This window comes from Nomascus leucogenys, chromosome 4 (assembly GCF_006542625.1).
Source record: "Nomascus leucogenys isolate Asia chromosome 4, Asia_NLE_v1, whole genome shotgun sequence".
NCBI lineage: Eukaryota > Metazoa > Chordata > Mammalia > Primates > Hylobatidae > Nomascus > Nomascus leucogenys.
In genome coordinates this window covers 68,200,207-68,220,679 of record NC_044384.1, presented here as the reverse complement: position 1 = coordinate 68,220,679, position 20,473 = coordinate 68,200,207, and the positions used below count along the sequence as shown (strand labels likewise).

At 33.7% G+C, this 20,473-nt stretch overlaps 1 protein-coding gene across 8 annotated transcripts in view; it reads right to left on the bottom strand.

Annotated features, from left to right (window-relative positions):
- The window catches only part of ANKRD12 (ankyrin repeat domain 12), a 141,006-nt gene that overhangs the window by 60,081 nt on the left and 60,452 nt on the right, over nt 1-20,473 (bottom strand). For 3 of the 8 annotated variants that reach the window (XM_030810752.1, XM_030810754.1, XM_030810755.1), the window contains exons 4-8: nt 19,136-19,204; nt 14,888-15,034; nt 11,897-12,097; nt 6,798-6,940; nt 1,706-1,853 (exon numbers count right to left, since the gene is read on the bottom strand). In XM_030810752.1, the coding sequence (XP_030666612.1) occupies nt 1,706-1,853; nt 6,798-6,940; nt 11,897-12,097; nt 14,888-15,034; nt 19,136-19,204 (708 nt within the window). Of the gene's footprint in view, nt 1-1,705; nt 1,854-6,797; nt 6,941-11,896; nt 12,098-14,887; nt 15,035-19,135; nt 19,205-20,473 lie in introns of those variants that run through there. The other 5 variants (XM_030810757.1, XM_030810758.1, XM_030810756.1 and 2 more) reach the window with 4 other exon arrangements.

Here is a 20,473-nt window from a genome sequence, read left to right as displayed (position 1 = left end):
TTTGCTTTATATATTTTGACAGTGTTATCTAGTGCTTAAGGCAGTACATTTTTCTTATTTTTTTTCCCACAACAAAAGCTACATTCAATTAAGAAGGCAATACACTTTTATCTTTGCTTTGTTCATATGCTTTCATTATCACAAAATTATCTTTTGCCATGCACTATTTCCTGACTTCAATTCTTTGTCTAAGGTCAATACTGAAATTCTTAGTCTTCAAAAGCATTTTTTATTGTTTTTGTTTTTTTTTTTATTTTTCGTAGAGACGGGGTAAAAAACAATATTAGCCAGGCATGGTGGCATGCGCCTGTAGTCCCAGCTACTCAGGAGAGGCTGAGGCAGGAGAATGGCATGAACCCGGGAGGCGGAGCTTGCAGTGAGCTGAGACCACGCCACTGCACTCCAGCCAGGGCGACAGAGCGAGACTCTGCCTCAAAAAAAAAAAAAAAGAGAGAGAGAGAAGGGGTTTCACCATGTTGGCCAGGCTGGTCTTGAACTCCTGGCCTCAAGTGATCTGGCCCAGGCTGGCCTCCCAAAGTGCTGGGATTACAGGCGTGAGCCACCATGCCCAATCCTGAGTTTACTACACTTTTATCATCACCTCTCAAATGTTGTTGTTGGTTTTAATTTTGTATTTAAATTTCAGATAATTAAATTTTTTCATTTTTCCCTTTTCAAGTATGATCTGATATTTACATTCAATTTGACAATATTTACCACAGTTATTTAATCATCTTGTCTGTAATCAGTGCTCACTGCCAAAAGTTTTTATTCCATGACTTCATTTTGTTTATAATTTGGCAGCATCTCTTAATCAGTTGGAGTATATTTATAATTTTTGTTCAACAAGTAAAATGTTATATTCAGAAGGTGTGTTCTTTCAATTGCCTTTCTATGTGAAAGATAATTTAACTATATTACATGAAAATAAAGGGTAGAACTTTCTGCCTCAAAACTATAAATGATCCATTGCCTTCTGGCAATGGCTGACATTAAATGAGTAAAGTATGGTTTTTATTCCCTCATGTGTAATATAAAAGTAACATTACCTAATTACTTATACGAATTCTTTAAGATTTTATGAGGAAACAGCCATTTGTAAAACTGATGAAACTCTTTTTCACTGAATTTTGCCTGAAATATGGTAAACCCCTTTTATATAAAGATGACTTTCTTCAACACAGTACAGGTTTTTTTGTTATCTTTAAAAAAAAATTGTGTGTTTAAAAAAAAAAAAAAAGAAATTGTCCTTCCCTGCAACAATGATCAGAATTCAACCATCTAAATCACAAAAGTAAAATCACAGAGATGACTCGTTAACACCAGGACACCGGAAAAAGACATGAAGTGTTTCGTTAGTAGCTCTGTAATTCATAACAGAATGAAAAGAAGTCAGAGTAGCAGTGGTGGTAGCTCTGCATGGGGAGAGGTTCTGCAGCAGGCTTAAAAGTAATAATGAGTAGTTCAGCAATTTATAGAAAACAGAAATGGGGCAATGGCATTATGACTCCATTCACACAGGGTGTATGTAGCAAACACCTAGGTTACTAACTTCATCATTCTTAGCTAGTTAGCTAAGCATTATTCTAGCTAGCCAGCATTATTCTAAAGTATTCAAACATTTTGTGTATTACAAATGAATCCAGAATGTTCTATCAAATATCATGTCAAACGAACAGATGAATGTAGATTATGTGAAACAAACCTGTGTAACTTTCATCATCATCAGATAAAGGCACCTCTCTTTTTAGTAGCAACTCCAACTCCTCTGTTTCTGCTACATCCACTGGACGCTCCCCATGTTTATTAGCTTGAAATGGATTTCCACCATGACGAAGTAACAGCTTTACTATCTGCAACAATAAAAAGCAGGAAGACTTAGTCCGTTCACAGATTGTATCACTGCACCCATTCTCTTGATAATACTCATAGTATCCTTCTGTGTTACCTCATTTACTCTGCATCCGTTCCTCACCATCTACTCTAAATTGTTATTCTCTTCAAGATCCATTTTCACTGACACTCCCCTATCTGATGACCTCAACTACTACAAAAAAATTTCCTCCTTAAAATTTAAACTGGGTTATTTTAGCAATTAATCTCATCATTTTTTCACCCTGTTCCATCATAAAGTCAAATATTTATTGAGAACCTATAATAACTACACTTCCAAGTTCTGCTAATAAACCCATGAACAAGAATAAGTTCCCTGGCCTCTTGAAATGTGTATCTTAGAAAAAGTTTCAAAGAAGTATTTCCCTTCTGCTTTAGGCTAATATCACTGTCAATGCTCTTAATCTTACTCCGTTTCCCATAGCCCAGGAATTTTAAGTATAACTCCAAAGATTAAACTTCAAGACCCTTCACTTTCATGGGTCCTTTACAGAAGGATGCTGTATCTCATTTTGTAGTCATCACTTTGAAAGGCCTTCTCTCCTCTAACGAATTAACATAAGCTTCAAGTTCCACATAACCAGGTTCTGCCCTGTTAGTTATTATTTGTTTTTCCTTCATATCCTCTTCCTTTCATAGTTTTAACCTCTTTTTGGTTGGCTCCTTTTTAGAAGCCAATCTTTCCACAGTTCATATTTCTTGCACCTTAAAAAAATAATGGCATTAAAGAAATGAAACACGGACAAAACAAGGAAACTTTGTTGAAACCTATATCGTCCTACCCTAGGCTAACCTTTCTTCTTCACTGTCTCCTGAAAAAGAGATCTGCCCTTGCAGCTGTTACTTATTGGCCCTTCACTCTTTCATCTACAACTCTGCTACCATCAATCTTATGGAATGGCTCTTTTAAGACCTGAAAAGATCTAAACCAATGATGGTTTCCCTATGACTCTGTCCTTGATATACTCTCTCATGTTCTAATATATATCATCTCTTTGGAAGACTTATCCACTCTGAATGTGATGACAATTATGCAATCCATCCATTCATTCGCTTGTCTGCTTTCTCTCTCAGCCCTCTTGAGCTCCAAACCCAAACATTCAAATACTCACTGGATACATCCAACTGACTGTATGTATATTTTAATACAAAAGCATAAAACCAACAGGACCTAAATGGAATTCAGTAAACTTGTACTATTATCTTTTATCTATTTCCATTCTCAGTAACTGGTACCAAAATTTACCCAGTCACTGAAGCCTTGAAGCCAGAATTTGGGAGTCAACGTTAATTCTTTTTCACTCATACACATCAAGGAGGTAGCCAGGTGTTACTGATTCTGCCTCCTTACCAACTCTTTTTGTTTTGATATTTTGTATATTTCCATTAACACTGGTGTGTTCTATCATACATAAACCTATACTACAATTCATTAACACACTTCCCCCCTTGGACTATAGGCTTCATATAAAATCAAGTCTCTATTCATCTCTGTATTCCGAGGACATAACTATGGTGTTTTCTGGTACTTAGAAAATATATCACACCTTAAAAAATACTTAAATGAATAACATGAAACAGATGAATATTAACTGCATTTACCATCAAAGGAACAATTTAAAACAAGATGCTGAAATTAGAAATTTGTAACAAATTATTTAAGAATGATTCACAATGTATAAAGAAAAAATTTTTTCTAGATTACTGCAGAAAATCTGAAATGTAATAATGTATAAAGAAAACTTACTCATAATACCAACTATTAACTGTTTAATTTTTATCAAATTACACATGCTTATGATTTTAAAAGATCAACTAGGTTTCCAAGTCTGCTGGTGAAGAACAATTGTCCCTGACACTTATCTCCATATTCCAGTCATCTACCCAGGGTGAGAGAGGAGCAATTACTGGGCTGTGTAAGATTGGGGAGAGGATGTGAGAGCTAAAAAACCTTTGATCTGATAGTCCTTTCCAGTCATATCTTAAGAAGCGCTTCCAGAGGTCATTGGTACTATCAATTCCTAAGCTTTTCTTTTTTCTTTTCTTTCTACGATTCCGTGTTGTAACGGCTTTGGTTTCAATTTTCTTGTCTCTCTTAAATCAGAGGTGGGCAAATTATGACCTACAGGCCAATCTGGTCTGCCAGCTAAGAATAGTTTTTATATTTTTAAGGGACTGTTGAAGGAGAAGAGAATAGGAGAGAGGGGAGGCAAGAGGAGGTGAAGGAGGGAGTATGTGGCCTGCAAAGCCTAAAATATTTACTATTTGGCCCTATATTGAAAAAAATTGTCAAACCCTGTTCTACATCAGTAACTGCTCATTTCTCCAATTTCTATCTTCCAAAATATTTGTTTCTTCTGTTCTTTGCCCTTGTGGGTCTATGTCCTTTGAAACTGCCCCTTACTGTCATTTTAGGGATTAGAGAAAGTAAATGAAATAAAAATCTTCTAGTCATTATAAATAATACTGTAGTGGATATCTTTATGAGTTGAAATTTTTCCAATTTTAGGCTTATTTCCTTAGACTAGAGCCCTAGAATGAGAAAACAGAATAAAGAATTTTGATATTGCTGAAAGCTTTCTATCCCCATCAGGAATACATCAATAAATACTTATTACATGACTATACAGAATCAGGTACAGCTGGTTCATTCACATATTACAAACACCCTAAATCAAATAATCGAGATTTTACAGATCATCCTCAAATGCAAATAATTGTTCTTAAAGTTGCTTAAAACATACAGTCAACAAATTAGAAGTAGGTAAAAATGATGACAAAAGATGATACGTATCTAAAATAGAACTAGAAATAAGGCTAGTATTAAAATGTGTATTATCGTGAGGTGCAGTGGCTGACACCCATAATCCCAACACTTTGGGAGCCTGAGGCAGGAGGATCGCTTGAGCTCATGAGTTTAAGACCAGCCTGAACAACACACGGTCTCTACAAAAAAAAAATTTAAAATTAGCCTAGCATGGTGGTGCGTGCTTGTAGTCCAGCTACTTGGGAAGCTAAAGCAGGAGGATCACTTGAGCCCAGGAGGTTGAGGCTGCAGTAATCTGTGATTGCACCACTACACTCTAGTGTGGGTGATACAGCAAGATGCTGTCTCAAAAAAAAAAAAAAAGAAAAAAGAAGAAAAAGTGTTTTAGGAATTACTACACATTTACAAACAAGTCAAAAATTAGGTTCTTAGTAAGCTATGTTAATCCTCTCTGTAATAATTTAGACCTGGCTACAGAACCGTTATATTTCTGCTTTTCCCATCTTAAAAATGCTTTATGGATGGCTGAAGTTGTCATGACTATTACTGAAAGAAATCTAATTATTTGGGAGTAGCTCAGAATACACATTATGGATATACAGAAATGAATTTGTGGTGGCTCTCATTCTTCCTCCTAAGGCACAAGTAAAAGGAACAAGGAGAAAATAGCTCTCAATAGCTCTTCAGTGGTGACTCCTACTATCCTAGGCATGTTGGCAGGAGGAAAAGCAAAGGTCCCTCCCTCTGGGAAGAGACTGGAAATAGTGTGAGTCCTTGTAAGTACATGAGCTCAAAAGGTCAGCTTCTGGAAATATGCTGCAGCTATGTGCATATTTAGAAACTTGTGTTCACAGAAACCATGTCTTAGTCACGGCATAATTCTTTAAAATTACACTTAGAAATCGGGAAACCTTTATTATCATATTCAAAGGAAAATCATTCATTCTTGGTAAACTATCAGTAATATTTTTTAAAAGGGCAATATTTAAAATATCAAAGCCAGAAAATTAAGTCAGTTTCCAATAAATTCAAAGGAAAGGGCAATGTACCCTACATGTTGTCAGGCCTGATGGATTAAGTTTTTGTCATTCTGCCTATCCTCAGTCAGTTATCCATTCATCTACCTATCCATCTGTCTACAAGTGCATCCATGATGGATTTGCTGAACATTTCTAGGTGACAAGCAGTTCCAGAGTAAATAACAGAAAACAACACAAAATGCCAGTATGCATGGTAGTATTTGCAGTCTAGTGCAGGAAACATGACACTAGACAAGATTATCAGTAAAAAATAAGGTAGTAAATGCTATGATATAGGTTTGTACAAATTGCCAAAGGAGCACAGAGAAAAGAGTAGACCACTGGTAAGCAAGAATCAGTTTAGAAAAATTATTTATAAGCTACATTTTTCTTCATTCAAAATAAGACTTCTTTGCTGAGAAACAAGGAAAAATGTCTTATAAAAATGTAATTGAGAAAAAAATAGCATTTTTAATTTCTGAATTTTAGGTGTATTTGACTGCACCCACAAAGGTAGCTTTTTAATCTTTTACCCCTGATATTTCTAGACCATCTTAAATTTCAATGTGCATTTACATGTAGTGTCTTTTTTTCCTTCGAAATATCAATTTTAGATAGGTATTACTTATCATATAATTTAAAGATGAGGAAACGGAGGTTCCGAGGAGGGAAGTAACCTGTTCAAGATTACATAGCTAGTAAACTGGCCAGGCCAGAACTGCACTTGTATCTATCTTTACTCCAAATTCTATTTTTGTCTCAACTAAAATAAAATGCCTTTCAAAAGATAGGCACTTCAACACTGTATAATTTTTACTATATATAAAGACTACTTTCATACATCCAATTGTCTTATAAAGAATGCCTTGAAATAAAAATTTTGCCACATTATTTAATCAACTGTCAAATTAAATGGGTTTTATGAAAAGAAAATGCTAAATCTGACTATGAACTAATACTTAGAAAGTAGAAAAAAGGGAAAACAAAATATAGATGAGTTGATCAAGCAATGAGTGGAATATGACACAGATCATATGACTAAGAAGTGAATGAAATTACTCTGGGTTGAATTTATATTTTAAAAATGTGTATTATTGATTTTTTTCTATCATACTTACATCTCTGTGCCCACTACTAGCAGAATCATGGAGTGGAGTGTCATCATCTAATCCTTGTGTGTTAACATCTGCTCCAGCTGCTATAAGTATCTTAGCAACATCATAATATCCAACATTGCAAGCTTCATGCAGTGGTGTCCAACCTAAAGTTAGATTATTAATTTAACATGATTCACTTGCGCTACTTCAAAATATATGCTTTTCATATACATAACTATGTGTGACATATCAATTCTAAAATTGCACATTGTGCAAAAGAAAAAAGGAGTGATGAAGAAGCTACTAAAAATAATTAAGAACAATATCAATTTACTGAAGGTTCATTCAAGATAATATTACAGTTGACCCTTGAACAAGGTGAAGGTTAGGGGTGTTAACTCCCATGCGGTCAAAAATCTACATATAACTTTTGACTCCCCAAAACTTAACTACTAATAGCCTACTGTTAGCTGGAAGCCTTACCAGTAACATGAACAGTTTGACTAACACATACTTTGTATATGTATTACATACTGTACTCTTACAATAAAGCAAGTTAGAAAAAAATTGTTATTTAACAAAATAGTAAGAAAAATCTATTATTCATTAAGTAGAAGTAGATCATCAAAAAGGTCATCTTCATCATCTTCACGGTGAGTAGGCTGAGGAGAAGGGAGAGGAGGGGTTGGTCTTGCTGTCTCAGAGGCGGCAGAGGGAGAAGAAGTAAAAGTAAAGGTGGGAGAGGAAGGCACATTTGGTGTAACTTCACAAAAATACATCGTAATTTCTGTCTCACTTTTTTGCTTTTTCATTTCTCTAAAAATGTTTTAATATAGTACCACCCTCCTTCTTCCACTGTGTGCTTTAGTTTCAGTGCCTGGATCATACAAGGGCTTGTGTTTAAAAAAAAATAAAAAAGTAAAAGCAGCCTTAAATTATTGGAACCCTCTAAGGTCAATCTGTTTTCTGGCATGGCTTCTTCTGTCTTCTTCCTCATCACTTGCAACTGTTTTGGAAGCACTCAGCTCCATCAAGTCACCTATTAATACCTCTGATGTAGTATCTACTAGCGCCTCAATTCCTCCAAGATCCATATTTTGAAACTTCTCACCCCCTACCTTTTTTGCCATATCCACAATCTCTTTCATGATTTCCTTGACTGGTTCTGTGGTAAATCCTGTGATGTCATGTACAACATCTGGACACAGTTTTCTCCAGGAGGAGAGCTTTCACAGCTTTTTCTTTAACAATCACGGCATCTTCAACGGTGTAATCATTCCAGACTTTCATGACATTCTATCGGAGTTCTCTCCTACAGCGTTGACAATCCTTTCCCTGGAGTACCGTGTGTAATGAGCCTTAAAGTTCCTTATGACCCTCTAATTAGAGGCTGGTTTAGAAACACCGTGTTTGTACACCACTTTAATGCCTTTGGTATTGAAATCATAGGGTTCTGGGAGGCCAGAGGACACTAAAAGACAGCCTCCTTCCTGGCAAAGTACTTTCTGACTTCAGGAAGAAATTGATGACATCAATCCAGAAGAGTTCTCATTGTCCAGGCCTTCGTGTTATACAACCAAAAGACTGGCAGCTGGGTTTACCTTTTCCCTTCAGGGTTCAGGGGGCAGTCCTGATCATAAACCCAACTGTATTTACATAAAACAGGAGAGTTGGCTAATCCCTTCCTGCCCTAAATCTTGGTGCTTGTTTCTCTTCCTTACTAATAAATGTCCTTTGTGGATTTTTCTTTTTCCCAGAATAGGGTACTTTTGTCCACATTAAAAAACTGTTCAGGCAGATATCCCTTCTCCTCACCGATTTTCTTAATGGTATCTGGGAATTCATCTGCTGCCTATCAGTGGACAGAAGCCACTTCTCCTGTTATCTTGACATTTTTTTAAACGAAACCTTGTTCTAAAATCATTAAACCATCCTTTGCTGGCATTAAATTCCCCAGCTTTAGATCCTTCACCTTCCTTAAAATTGTTGTATAATGACTTCACGTTTTCTTCAATCTAATCTGTAGGTACGCCTTTTTAATAGCAATCTTGCATCCACATAAAAGCTGCATGAGATAAAAGAATGTTTTACAAAAAAGTGCAAGGTTTTCAAACCCACTAGCTGCATCAATGGCTTCACAAATTTCCTTTCCTTTTTTCCACTGGTCCTTATGCGGGATTCATTCATCTTCAAATGGCAGGTAACCACAGCTGCAGACCTCAATTTATAGTACATTATCAAGTAATTCAATTTTTTCTTTTAATGTCATAACTTTTCTGTTTCTTAGAAGCACTTCTAGTATCACTAGGAGCACTTAAAATGGGTCCCCTGGTGTTATTTAAGGCTTACAGTATTCTACTAAACACGATGAAAAATATGCAAGAATCACACGTTTCACTGTGGCATGCAACTTACTGGAGAGACGAACTGCTTATGTGGAGATGATTTGTGTCAGTCACATGGTGTTTTAAGCAGATAGTCCCAACATTTGAGCTCACCACAATGGCAACAGGAGGTAGCTATACAATTATTACAGGAGTACAATATGTACTACAGTAAATTTTATGCAGTTATGATTTAATACTGCATCTTTATGTTTGCTTACATTTCTCCTGATTCTGAACGGTGCTATGTATAGCCTATGTTTGTATGCATATGTTTTAACCTTTTAGAACAGATTTGTGTATATTTTATGGTAGTAATGATAGAATAGACTAGTATCTAGGTATCTTTTATGCACTTATAATGTATTTAATTTTTTCCTATTTTCAATATTTCCAGGCTATGCAGTTCATCTATGAGTTTTTCCAAATTGTTCCAAATCTCAAAAAAAATTTCAAATGTATTTACTGAAAAAAATCCACACATAAGTAGACCTACACAGTTCAAGGGTCAACAGTATTTCCACTGTGCTAAATTATTTGACAAAAGTATTAAATATTTAAGCTTTCCAATAAATATAAGCTTGATATAATTTTTAATAATCATTTAAACTATGAAAAAAGAATTTTAAAGAGGCGAAATATTAGTAAGCTTGATTAGAGTCTTTCAGTAAACAAAAATCCTGATGTCTTAAGGGCTTTATTCTGTTGATACAGTATTTTCTGGACATAATACTTATTTTAACTAAAACAAACTTAATTACTTTTGTAATTAAAAAGTTACATGTTCACAAAAGAAATATTAGATAACTTAAAAATACAAAGAAAATAAACACTGTCTATAATCTCACCACCCAGATATAATAATTTGAAGACTCCAACATACCTACTAGCTCTCTCGCATATTTATAAAACTTAGATGAATAACAACCTGCTTCCTCTACTTACTAAAGTGAAAATAATTCCCTATGTCATTATACTTTTCTACAACATAGTATTGTACTAATCAAATATACCATAATTTCCTTCAACAAGTTCCTATTACTAAGGATACAGATTATTGCTAGTTTTTAATTAGAAACAATGCTGTAACAAGTATCCTTACAACTAAATCTTCATGTCCATCCATGATTAACTATTTAAAATAAATCCCTGGAAGTGGAATCGTCAGATGAAAGAAATATTTTTTAGGTTTCTGACAAATAATGTCAAGTTTTCCTCTAGAATAAATGCCATGCATTTTAAGTCTCACTCTTTAAGGCAGATACTGTATATCACACCATTCCCCACTCACACCAAATAAAGACAGAAATTCCAGGTGTATTATAATAGGGCTACATGTAAAAACAAAACAGAAACAAAATTTGAAAAACAGAAAATATAGGAATAGTTTTATGATACACAGAAAGAGAAGGCCTTCTTAAATAAAATACCAAACCAAGAACCCATAAAGCTCAATTGATATGATACAGAAAAGATGAAAACTTTAGTACAATAAACACTGTAATGAGAGTGTATTCAACCTAAGCCACAGATTGTGAAAACCTTTGCATATTTGATAGAGAAAATCTAGACTAAAGGCTCTTGTAGGTTAAAAACAGTACTAAACCAAAAGAAAATGAGCAAAGGAATGGATCTAACAATTCACAAAATACACACAAATTTATAATAAACATAAGAAATGTTTACCATCACTTCTGATCATGAAAATCCAAATTAAGATTTTTTTCATTCATCAGATTGTTAATAATTAAGTTGATAATATCCAGTTTTAGTGAAGATATGAGGAAAATGGCTCTTTCATATACTCTTGATGGTAGTATGAATTGATACAGAATTTTGGGGGAGCAATTTCCATTATTTCAAAAATTTAAAACATGTATCTCCGTTGATTTAGCAATTTCACTTCTACTGAAATACTTCTATAAATATACACAAAGATGTTTCTATATAGGTATTTACTACAGTGTAGCCTATGGAATGCTATACCAGAAAATATTATGCAGCTATTAAAAATTAATGGAGTAGGCAGGCCTACCTATATATACTGATAGAAGTATCTGTAAGACATTAAGGCAGGTTGCAGAACTACAGATTAATACAGATGGAATAATTTCATTTTAAAAAGCCATTATATAAGTATTTGCTTTATACATATATAATAAAAATGAACTGAATGAGTAACCTCCTAAGCGTTAACAATAGTACTGTGGAAGAGAAAGAACCTGCGTGGGAGGGAGGGCAGGGTTGTGCAGTATGTGAAATTAAAGAAAATTTTTGAATTGTTCTCTACATACTTTTACTGTTGAATTATTTACAGCAAGAATGTACTGGTATGCTACTTGAATAATGAAAATGAAAGTAATAACACCACACTCTTACAGTCCTCATGGTTCAAGTTAATAAATGTTCTTAAAATACTTATGAATGAATCAACTACTTTGAAAACATGTAACTCAAATTCATCTAGGGCAAAACCTAACTTGGATAAAGAACTATACAGCAAGTAATATGTCAACTAAAGTATAAGTTTAGTATGTAAAAATATGAGTAATTATTGACATGGAATTGTAGTACAGATCAGGGGTTTTATTTACAAACTCCAAAGTTTTGTAATAAAGAATATTTTTAGAACTCTTTCATTTCAGCAAAAGGAATAAAAGAATGTAGATTAAATTGTAACCAGGATCTGTTTAAATTTTAGTGCCTGAATAGTAGGTATTGAATTACTAGTCTTACCTGCAAAATCTTTCACATTCACATTTGCCCCTAAACTTATTAATTCTTTAACTTGTTTCACATCTCCTCGAATAGCAGCCATGTGTAAAGGAGTTTCACCACGTTCATTTCTTTTATTAACTTTATCTTTCTGTCGAGATGAAGAACTGGGAGTTTTCTTTTGGGCAGGCGTTGTTTGTGATGGATGATTTGGTGTGGAATCTGTAAGAAAGAAGAAAGTTAGCAGAAGTTCTAGGCTAAATATTTTGTATACTTATTTAAATGTTTTTATTGGTAATATGCTAATCTCCTGAAACACAAGGAATGCCTTCTCACCCTAACAACCTAAACCTTGACTTGGATGATACGTTAATGACCCAAATACACGGAGATCCTCCCTTAGGGTTATCAAATATCATGAGCCGATTAAAAAAAATGTTTTGTCAATTCATAAAATTGGTTTAAAATGATAAAGTACCAAATATGTACTCTAAAATGTTTCCTTAATGAATGATGTGATGAACTATGAAACATTTTTCCTAGGTATGTTATGCTATTATTCTAAGACCTAGAGGAAGTGAAATTGAAGGCTGGAGTCCACACCCCTGACTCAGACAAAGCATTGGAGTTCTTCTGTTCTTATATTACGTGCAAATCAAAGTCATAACGATTTTACTATGAAAATGAAAGAGAAGAGCTACAAAAAATAAGTGCAGTCTGGAAAAGGGCCTTTAAAAACTCTGCTTTGCCTTGATTCTCATATTTTGATATTTGTTCTAGTTTCTATATTTAAAAAAAACAAGTTAAATTAGATGATGCCCAAAGTCTCCTCTCCAATTTCAAAACTACAAAAAAAAACAAAAACTGGTTTCTTAATTAAGGATTCAAGACATATATACAGTGTTAATTAATTCTGAAAATTTACAACAATATAAAAGAAACCGCTCTAAGAGAAAAGAAATCTATGGAAAATAACTTTTTACCAGTTTAAAACCTGACATGATTAGAGCTCTAAGGCAATACCATCCTTTCCTCAATAAAAAAAAAAAAAAAAGTGTAAGGTTCATCTTTTGGATTTTTTTTTTTTTTTTTTTTTTTGAGACAGAGTCTCAGTCTGTTGCCCAGGCTGGAGTGTGGTAGTTTGATCTCGGCTCACTGCAACCTCCACCTCCTGGGTTCAAGAAATGAAATTCTTCTACCTCAGCCTCCCGAGTGGCTGATTACGGGCGTGTGCCACCATGCCCAGCTGATTTTTGTATTTTTTAGTAGAGACAGGGTTTCACCATGTTGGCCAAGCTGGTCTCAAACTCCTGGCCTCAGTGATCCACCTACCTCAGCCTCCCAAAGTGCTGGGATTACAGGCTCAAGCCACCATGCCCAGCCCTACCTTTTGGATTTTAAAGTACACTGTCTCAGTAATAGTTTCCTACAGAAGTTTTTCTAGAAATTTACACTCCCTAAGAAAAAGGCCTTATCTATCTTACTCATCACTGCTTGGAAGACTTCTTATATACCACAGTGGTATTCAAGAAATATTTGTTGAATGAATACATTTTACTATAATCCTTATAGTAAAATTATTTGTCAAGAGAATTTGCTTGCTGAATTTCTTAAAATCTAAAGACTTATCTAATGAATAAAACAATTAACCATAAACTCCAAGTATATCTGTATGATGGCAAACCGCTTGATATTTCAAAAAGTTTTCCATTCTAATTCTATACATATTAATAGAGTTGACTAAGAATCACCCTTAAAAGGACCAACTGCAGAACAGTATTATGGTATACTATTTATACCAAAAAAAAAAAAATTAACCCATAACAAAAGATACGTATTTGTATGTTTATGCCTAGAAAAGCCACATAAATAAAGATAAGAAACTGTTAACAGTAGTCACCTCTTGAGGGGAGGTGACTGGAGATGAAAGACTTTTACTTTTTGTCTGTTGGTCTTTTAATTTATTCTAAGAAGGACAAAAGTTCACGTTATTTTAAAAAATCAGTTTTAACAAATGTCTTTCCATTTAACTATTAAATCAGACTTAAAGTCAAAGTCAAAATTTTACAGAAACAGTCAAAGTTTTTACATGGTAAAATGTCTTTAATTTGGTCACAGACTTTCCCATGTTGGAGGTGGAAAAGGTAGGAGTAACCACAACGTACTCTATTTTTAAAAGCAGGAAGCCCTAAAACATTTTTTTAGCAGTGACAGATATTAGGTACACTCATGCTTTGAAATTATAATATTTAGAAACTCTTAAGAATTTAACCATGTCATCCCATTTTTTAAAAAGAGGCAATACAGGAAAAACTCACTGAAAAAATTATCCTTCTCAATGCATTTCAACATGGTCTGTTATGTAACCCAGAGTCTTACATAAAATTGCTTTGAATTCAGGGCCAAAAGAAATTTTCTCCAGACAAAAGTGATTTACTTTCTTGAATCAGTCAATGAGAACTATGTAATTCAAAATTTTTCTTTTGTTCTTTTAGCTGCCAGAATGTGAATAGTAATAACTATCTCAGGCCAGTTGTCTGGATTTTATCTACCTTTTTAGCTCCCTTTTATAAATTAGCATGTTGTTTGTTTTGTTCCCTTTTTGTTTTTGTCCTGCTGGTAAGTCATCATCAATTATTTTTGGAGCACACAGCATATAAATAAACATACATACATGTGGCACAACACCTTAGCTGGAAATGGACATGAAATATAAAATGAATGTTAATATACTGCTGACATTTTTCCTTATAAAAAAATTTAGATCTTAATAAAATATGGATTACACATGGTGTAAAGACCCCTACTCTTGTATAGCTTCTACTTTAGCAGAGGATACAGATGATAAACTGTCACACAAATAATCATAAAATTACCACTGACTTACAAGTAATTCTGATTAAATCCAAGAAAGAATAAAAATGAAAAATAGTTAAAATAATTGTTAAGACAAGACTACAGTTGCCTGAAGAAAACTAAGGAACACATTAACTCAATGATGGTAGGTATCACCTGGACTGTTGTCTCTTGCTGTCATCTGCATAAGAAGTGCCATCTGTTTTCGCTCAGAGAGTGGATAACCAAAAAGAATGCTAACTGGTGTCGATTTCTTATTTCCAGCTTCCTTTTTTGTCTTCTTCTTTTCTGGACCTTCTTTCTCTGGAATTATTAACAAATATGTAAGAATTTGAAACAAATCCAAGTACTCAAAAAAAGCAAGTTTAAGATGATTTTCTTGATATGCTGTACATATTTATGAGAAATGTGTACAATATATTAACTAGTAGTAGCCAGACAAAAGCACAATGGGTTTTATATTATATAAACAATTTTCTTCCTGACTGCTTTGAAAAAAATATATTCTTAATTCTACTGTTTTCAGAAAATTAGTAATACTTGGGAAATTTATTACTAGTAAAATTTTACCTTAATGACTTGTTCTAGTAAAATTTAATTTGATAACAGTGCAGACATTCTTTAGTATTACATCTTTGAAACCTCTTTTATTCACTATAATTTTATTCGTAATTGCTGATAAGCCTATATAGCAATGCTCCTTCAAATTACTTCCTTAATTCCAGCAATGATTTATACAATCTTCCAATGAGCTAAATATTTAAGACAAGTCTTATCACACAGAATAACTACTGAAAAAAAGTACCAAATCATTTTATTCCAATCATAGGATAGCTGAACATGAAATGACATTAGCCAAAGCCAAGAATGCACAAATTAAAGATTCCGTGTGGCTATAGGTTAACAGATATTGCAAAGATCCAAAAATTTTCAAGGACCTTTTCAAAGAGATCTGATCCATCACCAAGTTAGCGCTCAGATTTAACTATCTGGGAAACCCATTAGCAATGCAGCCTGCATTCCCCATTAAGTGTCAGCAAATTCAGACTGAACTGAATTCTGTAAGTAAGAGATACAGATGTTTGTCTTTTCTGTAAGACTTCTTTGGGAGTTAAGGCAGGTGCTCTGTGCAACCAAATGCAGAGGTCTGGCTATTACCTGTCCAGGCATCTATTTCTTGGGAAACCCTATACAAATATCTGGAATTTACTGATCCAGGTTTGAGGGTACCTGCAAAGAGGAGCTGCAAAAACAAATAAGTAAAATAAAGAATATTTAAAAATAGCAAAAATGGGAAAAGGAAAGTCTTAGTAGTCAAAATAGTGTCTTTTTTTCAAGCAGATATGAAGAGCAGCTAAAATGCTCTTAAAAAAAAGCATGTTTTAATCTAGCAAGTTTAAAAAAACTAATTAAAACCTGGTATTATTAGCAGGCATCAGAAATTAATAATTCTTCCAGTGTGCCACTTAATCAGGATACTCTGTTACCTTTATGGCTGAGAAAAATCAGAGGTCCTAATTTTAAAAACTCTGCTGTCCACAAATCTTTCAAAATTAAACATTTCCTAAAAAGTCCATTTTCTTGAATATTTGGTTTTGCATTAAAACAAAATTTCAAGACTTATTTAAATCAACTTTTTTTCCAGTGTAATCTTTTGTTTCATTTTTTATTTCATGATCATTAATGATCCAATTTAGTATAAATCCAATCTTAGCACAGTACTTTTCCTAACTTATGCTGCATTATAAAGCCCTAAACAGATCTTTGGAGAAGCCAATTTTTTCCTGAAGCATATATGGATTTTTTCTCTTAATTTTCTGCATATCTTGGTTCTCTAGTATTTAATAAGGAACCACAAGTGTTGTTGTTTTAATAGTTTTCCATTTGAATAACAAATCTTTAACTATAAAGAATGTATTTCTCTCCTAAAATAAATATATTTAACATGTGAAAATTTTATAGAAAATAGAAGAGATGTTTCAAAGACAAGAAATAAAATCTAGTAATTAGAGGAAACAAAAATACTTAGCATCTACCCTCAAAATATTTTCTAAATATTGGGGAAAATTTTGCATTTCTGTTTGTAAAACAACTGCCTTTTTTATTTTGACTGCATTTTAACACAAGGTTTTAAAAAAGCCAGTCTAACATGATAAAGTAATATATACCCAGACAACAGTAAAAAGATACTTATATATGCATCATTAGAATGCCATGCTGCCAAATAAAGATGTAATTATTTTGGAAAGAAATAAACAAATTGGATATATTCCAAATATTTAAAACAAAATTCGAATCAGATGCTAGCATCCAATATAAACTCTATTTTCTTTCAGTTACCATAGTCATATGTCTGAGTTCATATTCTGCATGAGATAGGAAAGTAAGAAAACAGCAGCCGGCACAGACAACTATACTGTGTGTCAAAACTGTGTTAGACTAATATGTCCCAAAGTATGCGTTTTCAAGTTAAAAGCAGTCAACAAGACTATCTGGGATTTGTCCGGTAAAGAATTTGTTTCCTCTGACCCATCATAAGTAAAAAGTGATAATATATTATATATCTTATAAAGAGTTAGCTACTTCTCTTGTCAGGAAGCTGATTAAATAACACTTAAAAAAAGAGTTAGCTACTTCTCAAGATTCAGTACCTGAAAAATGTATTTATTTGCCCTAATAATAGACAAGAACTTTGAAGTTTCAATGTAAGTATACTGACAAATGTGTTCATTTGGCACAGTCTACTATAAACTTAAGTTCCATTCAGACAGCCTAGGGATTTTTTAAGAAAATATACATGAGATTCACTTAAGACTATTCAAAGCAAACAGAGAAATGGACTTTTCAACGCTCCAACATTCTTTCAAGGTTTAGAGGATCTTCAGATATACAAACATGTTCCAGTTTTATAATGCTGAAAATTAATGCTTTCTTTTTATGTCTTGTCAGAATAAATAGAAAGCTCAACATCATCACATCCCAATTAAGTATTAAGGACTTATTAAGTAGAAGAGACAAAATTGTTTTTCTTAGGGAACTTGGTTCATAAACCTATTAGTGTCTCAAAAATTAAAGAATACAACATCTTCCCACAAAGAAGTCACTATAAGAATCAAACAATGGAATCACGACTCAAATATAGATGAACATAATTAAATCAATCCTGTTTGCAATGTACATACTTCAATTCTGAAAAAAAAAAAAAAACTGCCATTACTCTCTGGTTCTAAAATATCTATATGAATCTCTAACTGAATGTCTGCATCTTTTGATTTCCGGCAATGATACTCAGATTATGGATGGCTTCATATACATACAGCTCTTTCAGGGGCACTTTGGGTACTCAGAAGTCACCTTTTAGAAAAGCATGCCTAATTCCACAGTAACTGACTGTAAATATGCCCCATCCCCTCAATTTTGGTTACCAGGCACTATTGACTTATCAGCTCAATTAAAACTTTAGGGATAATTTTAAGAATAATTATTTGGTTCTTCCACTGCCCCTACCCAACCCCACAAATGTATAAAATAAATAAAAAGTGTATAAAAACAGGTTTACTTTAGTTTTTATAGCTAAATGTCATATCTGAAAACTAGACACTTAGACACCCAGGGACTAAAAAAAATCATATTTTTATTTAAGTTCAGAGATAACAATGTTAGCCAATTTAAAAAAAGACAATCAAAAAACATTTAACTAATTAGCTTTCACATACTAGAGAATACATTTACTCTTTATTTTAAAAGGACACAGTACTTGTATATCCTCTTGTATTCTATCTGGAGCAATTACGAATCATTAACATTATAATAACAGGTGCCATAGCTTAATAGAGAGGTTGCAACACAGTGGTAATGGCATTTCTCTAGGTGACCTATATTTTAATTCAGTTATAGTTAAATTTACCTAGGCAACAAAGTCAATAAAGGCTAATGAGTTCAATGGAAAAAAATTGTATTAAATGTGTTTTTTAAAAAACATCACATGACTAAAGGGTAAGATGACGCTGTCTATTGAAATCAGCACACTTGGTATACCTTGTGAAGGGTATACAACAAAACACTTGGGTATCTTCCCATAGGAGTCACTACACTATGCAACACCAGGGGTTGACTTTCACACTGTTTTCTACATGAATGGTGTTCCCCACATTGTGCTGTAAAAAATTGGAGTGGAGGTATATGGCAGTCCTGCTACAAGGTTCACACATAGCTTGTGTTAGATATGATACACTGAGTACCTCGGAGCAAAAATTGGAAAATGTGGTGTCACCCATGTAGTTCATTTATTTAACCAAAGATATCCATATACTGGTTTGAAAGTAAGTTACTTATAGTACAATAATTAATTGTAAATGTGACAGAAACCACTGGCTAAACAGGAACACCTGATAATCTAATTACCTGAGTATGTCCTGTAAGAAGATATAAGTCTCTCCCCCCAATTTTCACTTGTATGTCCTGGATCTGAATCTACAGAATGAGAAGAGACAGGAGAAGAGAAAAAAGCACACGGAGGGAAATGCAGAATTCAACAAACCAACATTTTTCAAAAGACTACCAGTTAATAAGCTATCATTGTTTTGCCAAAAGAATATTTTTAAAGTAAAGCCAAAATTATATTTAAAACACAGGTTTGGTCAACATCTAATATTTCAAATTCTTCAACAAAAATATCTTAAAGTTGGGAAATTCAACCATGCAGTTTCAATAACAGGTATTACTGATGTTGTATATTAAAACATACTGTCTTTTTTGAGGCTATATACTTTTTCAACTTCTGAATAACAGTAAATGAGCCAGTACTCTATCACTGGTTTTCTGTTTAGAACTTGTCTTATGCTTTTTGTTCTATGAGTGCCAACACGACTCCGGAGACAGTAAAACACTTTGGACTGCACCATCATCCTACACCCCAGACCTTTCTACAAATCATATACACTTCAAATGGTATAAATTACTACAGTGATTACTACTGAAGACCGTCTGGAAAGAAAGTAACCTAAATCAAAACAAAGTTTATCAGTTAAGAATATGGAATTCTGGCTGGGTGCAGTGGCTCACGCCTGTAATCCCAGCACTTCGGGAGGCCAAGGTGGGTGGATTACCTGTGGTCAGAAGTTCAAGACCAGTCTGGTCAACATGGTGAAACCCCATCTCTACTAAAAATACAAAAATTAGACAGGTGTGGTGGCGTATGCCTGTAATCCCACCTACTTGGGAGGCTGAGGCCAGAGAATCACTTGAACCCAGGAGGCGGGGGTTGCAGTGAGCTGAGATCATGCCATTGTACTCCAGCCTGGGTGACAGAGTGAGACTCTGCATTAAAAAAAAAAAAAAATATATATATATATATATATATATATATATATATATATGTGGAATTCTGCCTAACAATTCATGACAGAGAAATATGAATATGGAGAACTGACTTTGGCAATATGGCCAGAGCAGGTATTTTTACTTATAAATATATTTTGACTTACAAATACCATTTCAACTCACAATATTATTGTGTTCTTCATATCCTTAATTGACAAACTTTTTTCCAGGATCACTGTTACACAGTATTCATGATTTTATTTAGGTATAAGTAACCAAGTGTTCAAAAAAAACAACTTAGAGAACAAGTAACCTCTAAGCACCGCATTTGAAAATTTTACAGATAAGCCTAAAAGTTTAGTGATGAGAAGATTCACTCAACTGAAAGAGGAATCATCAATAACATTTAGACCAACTCTA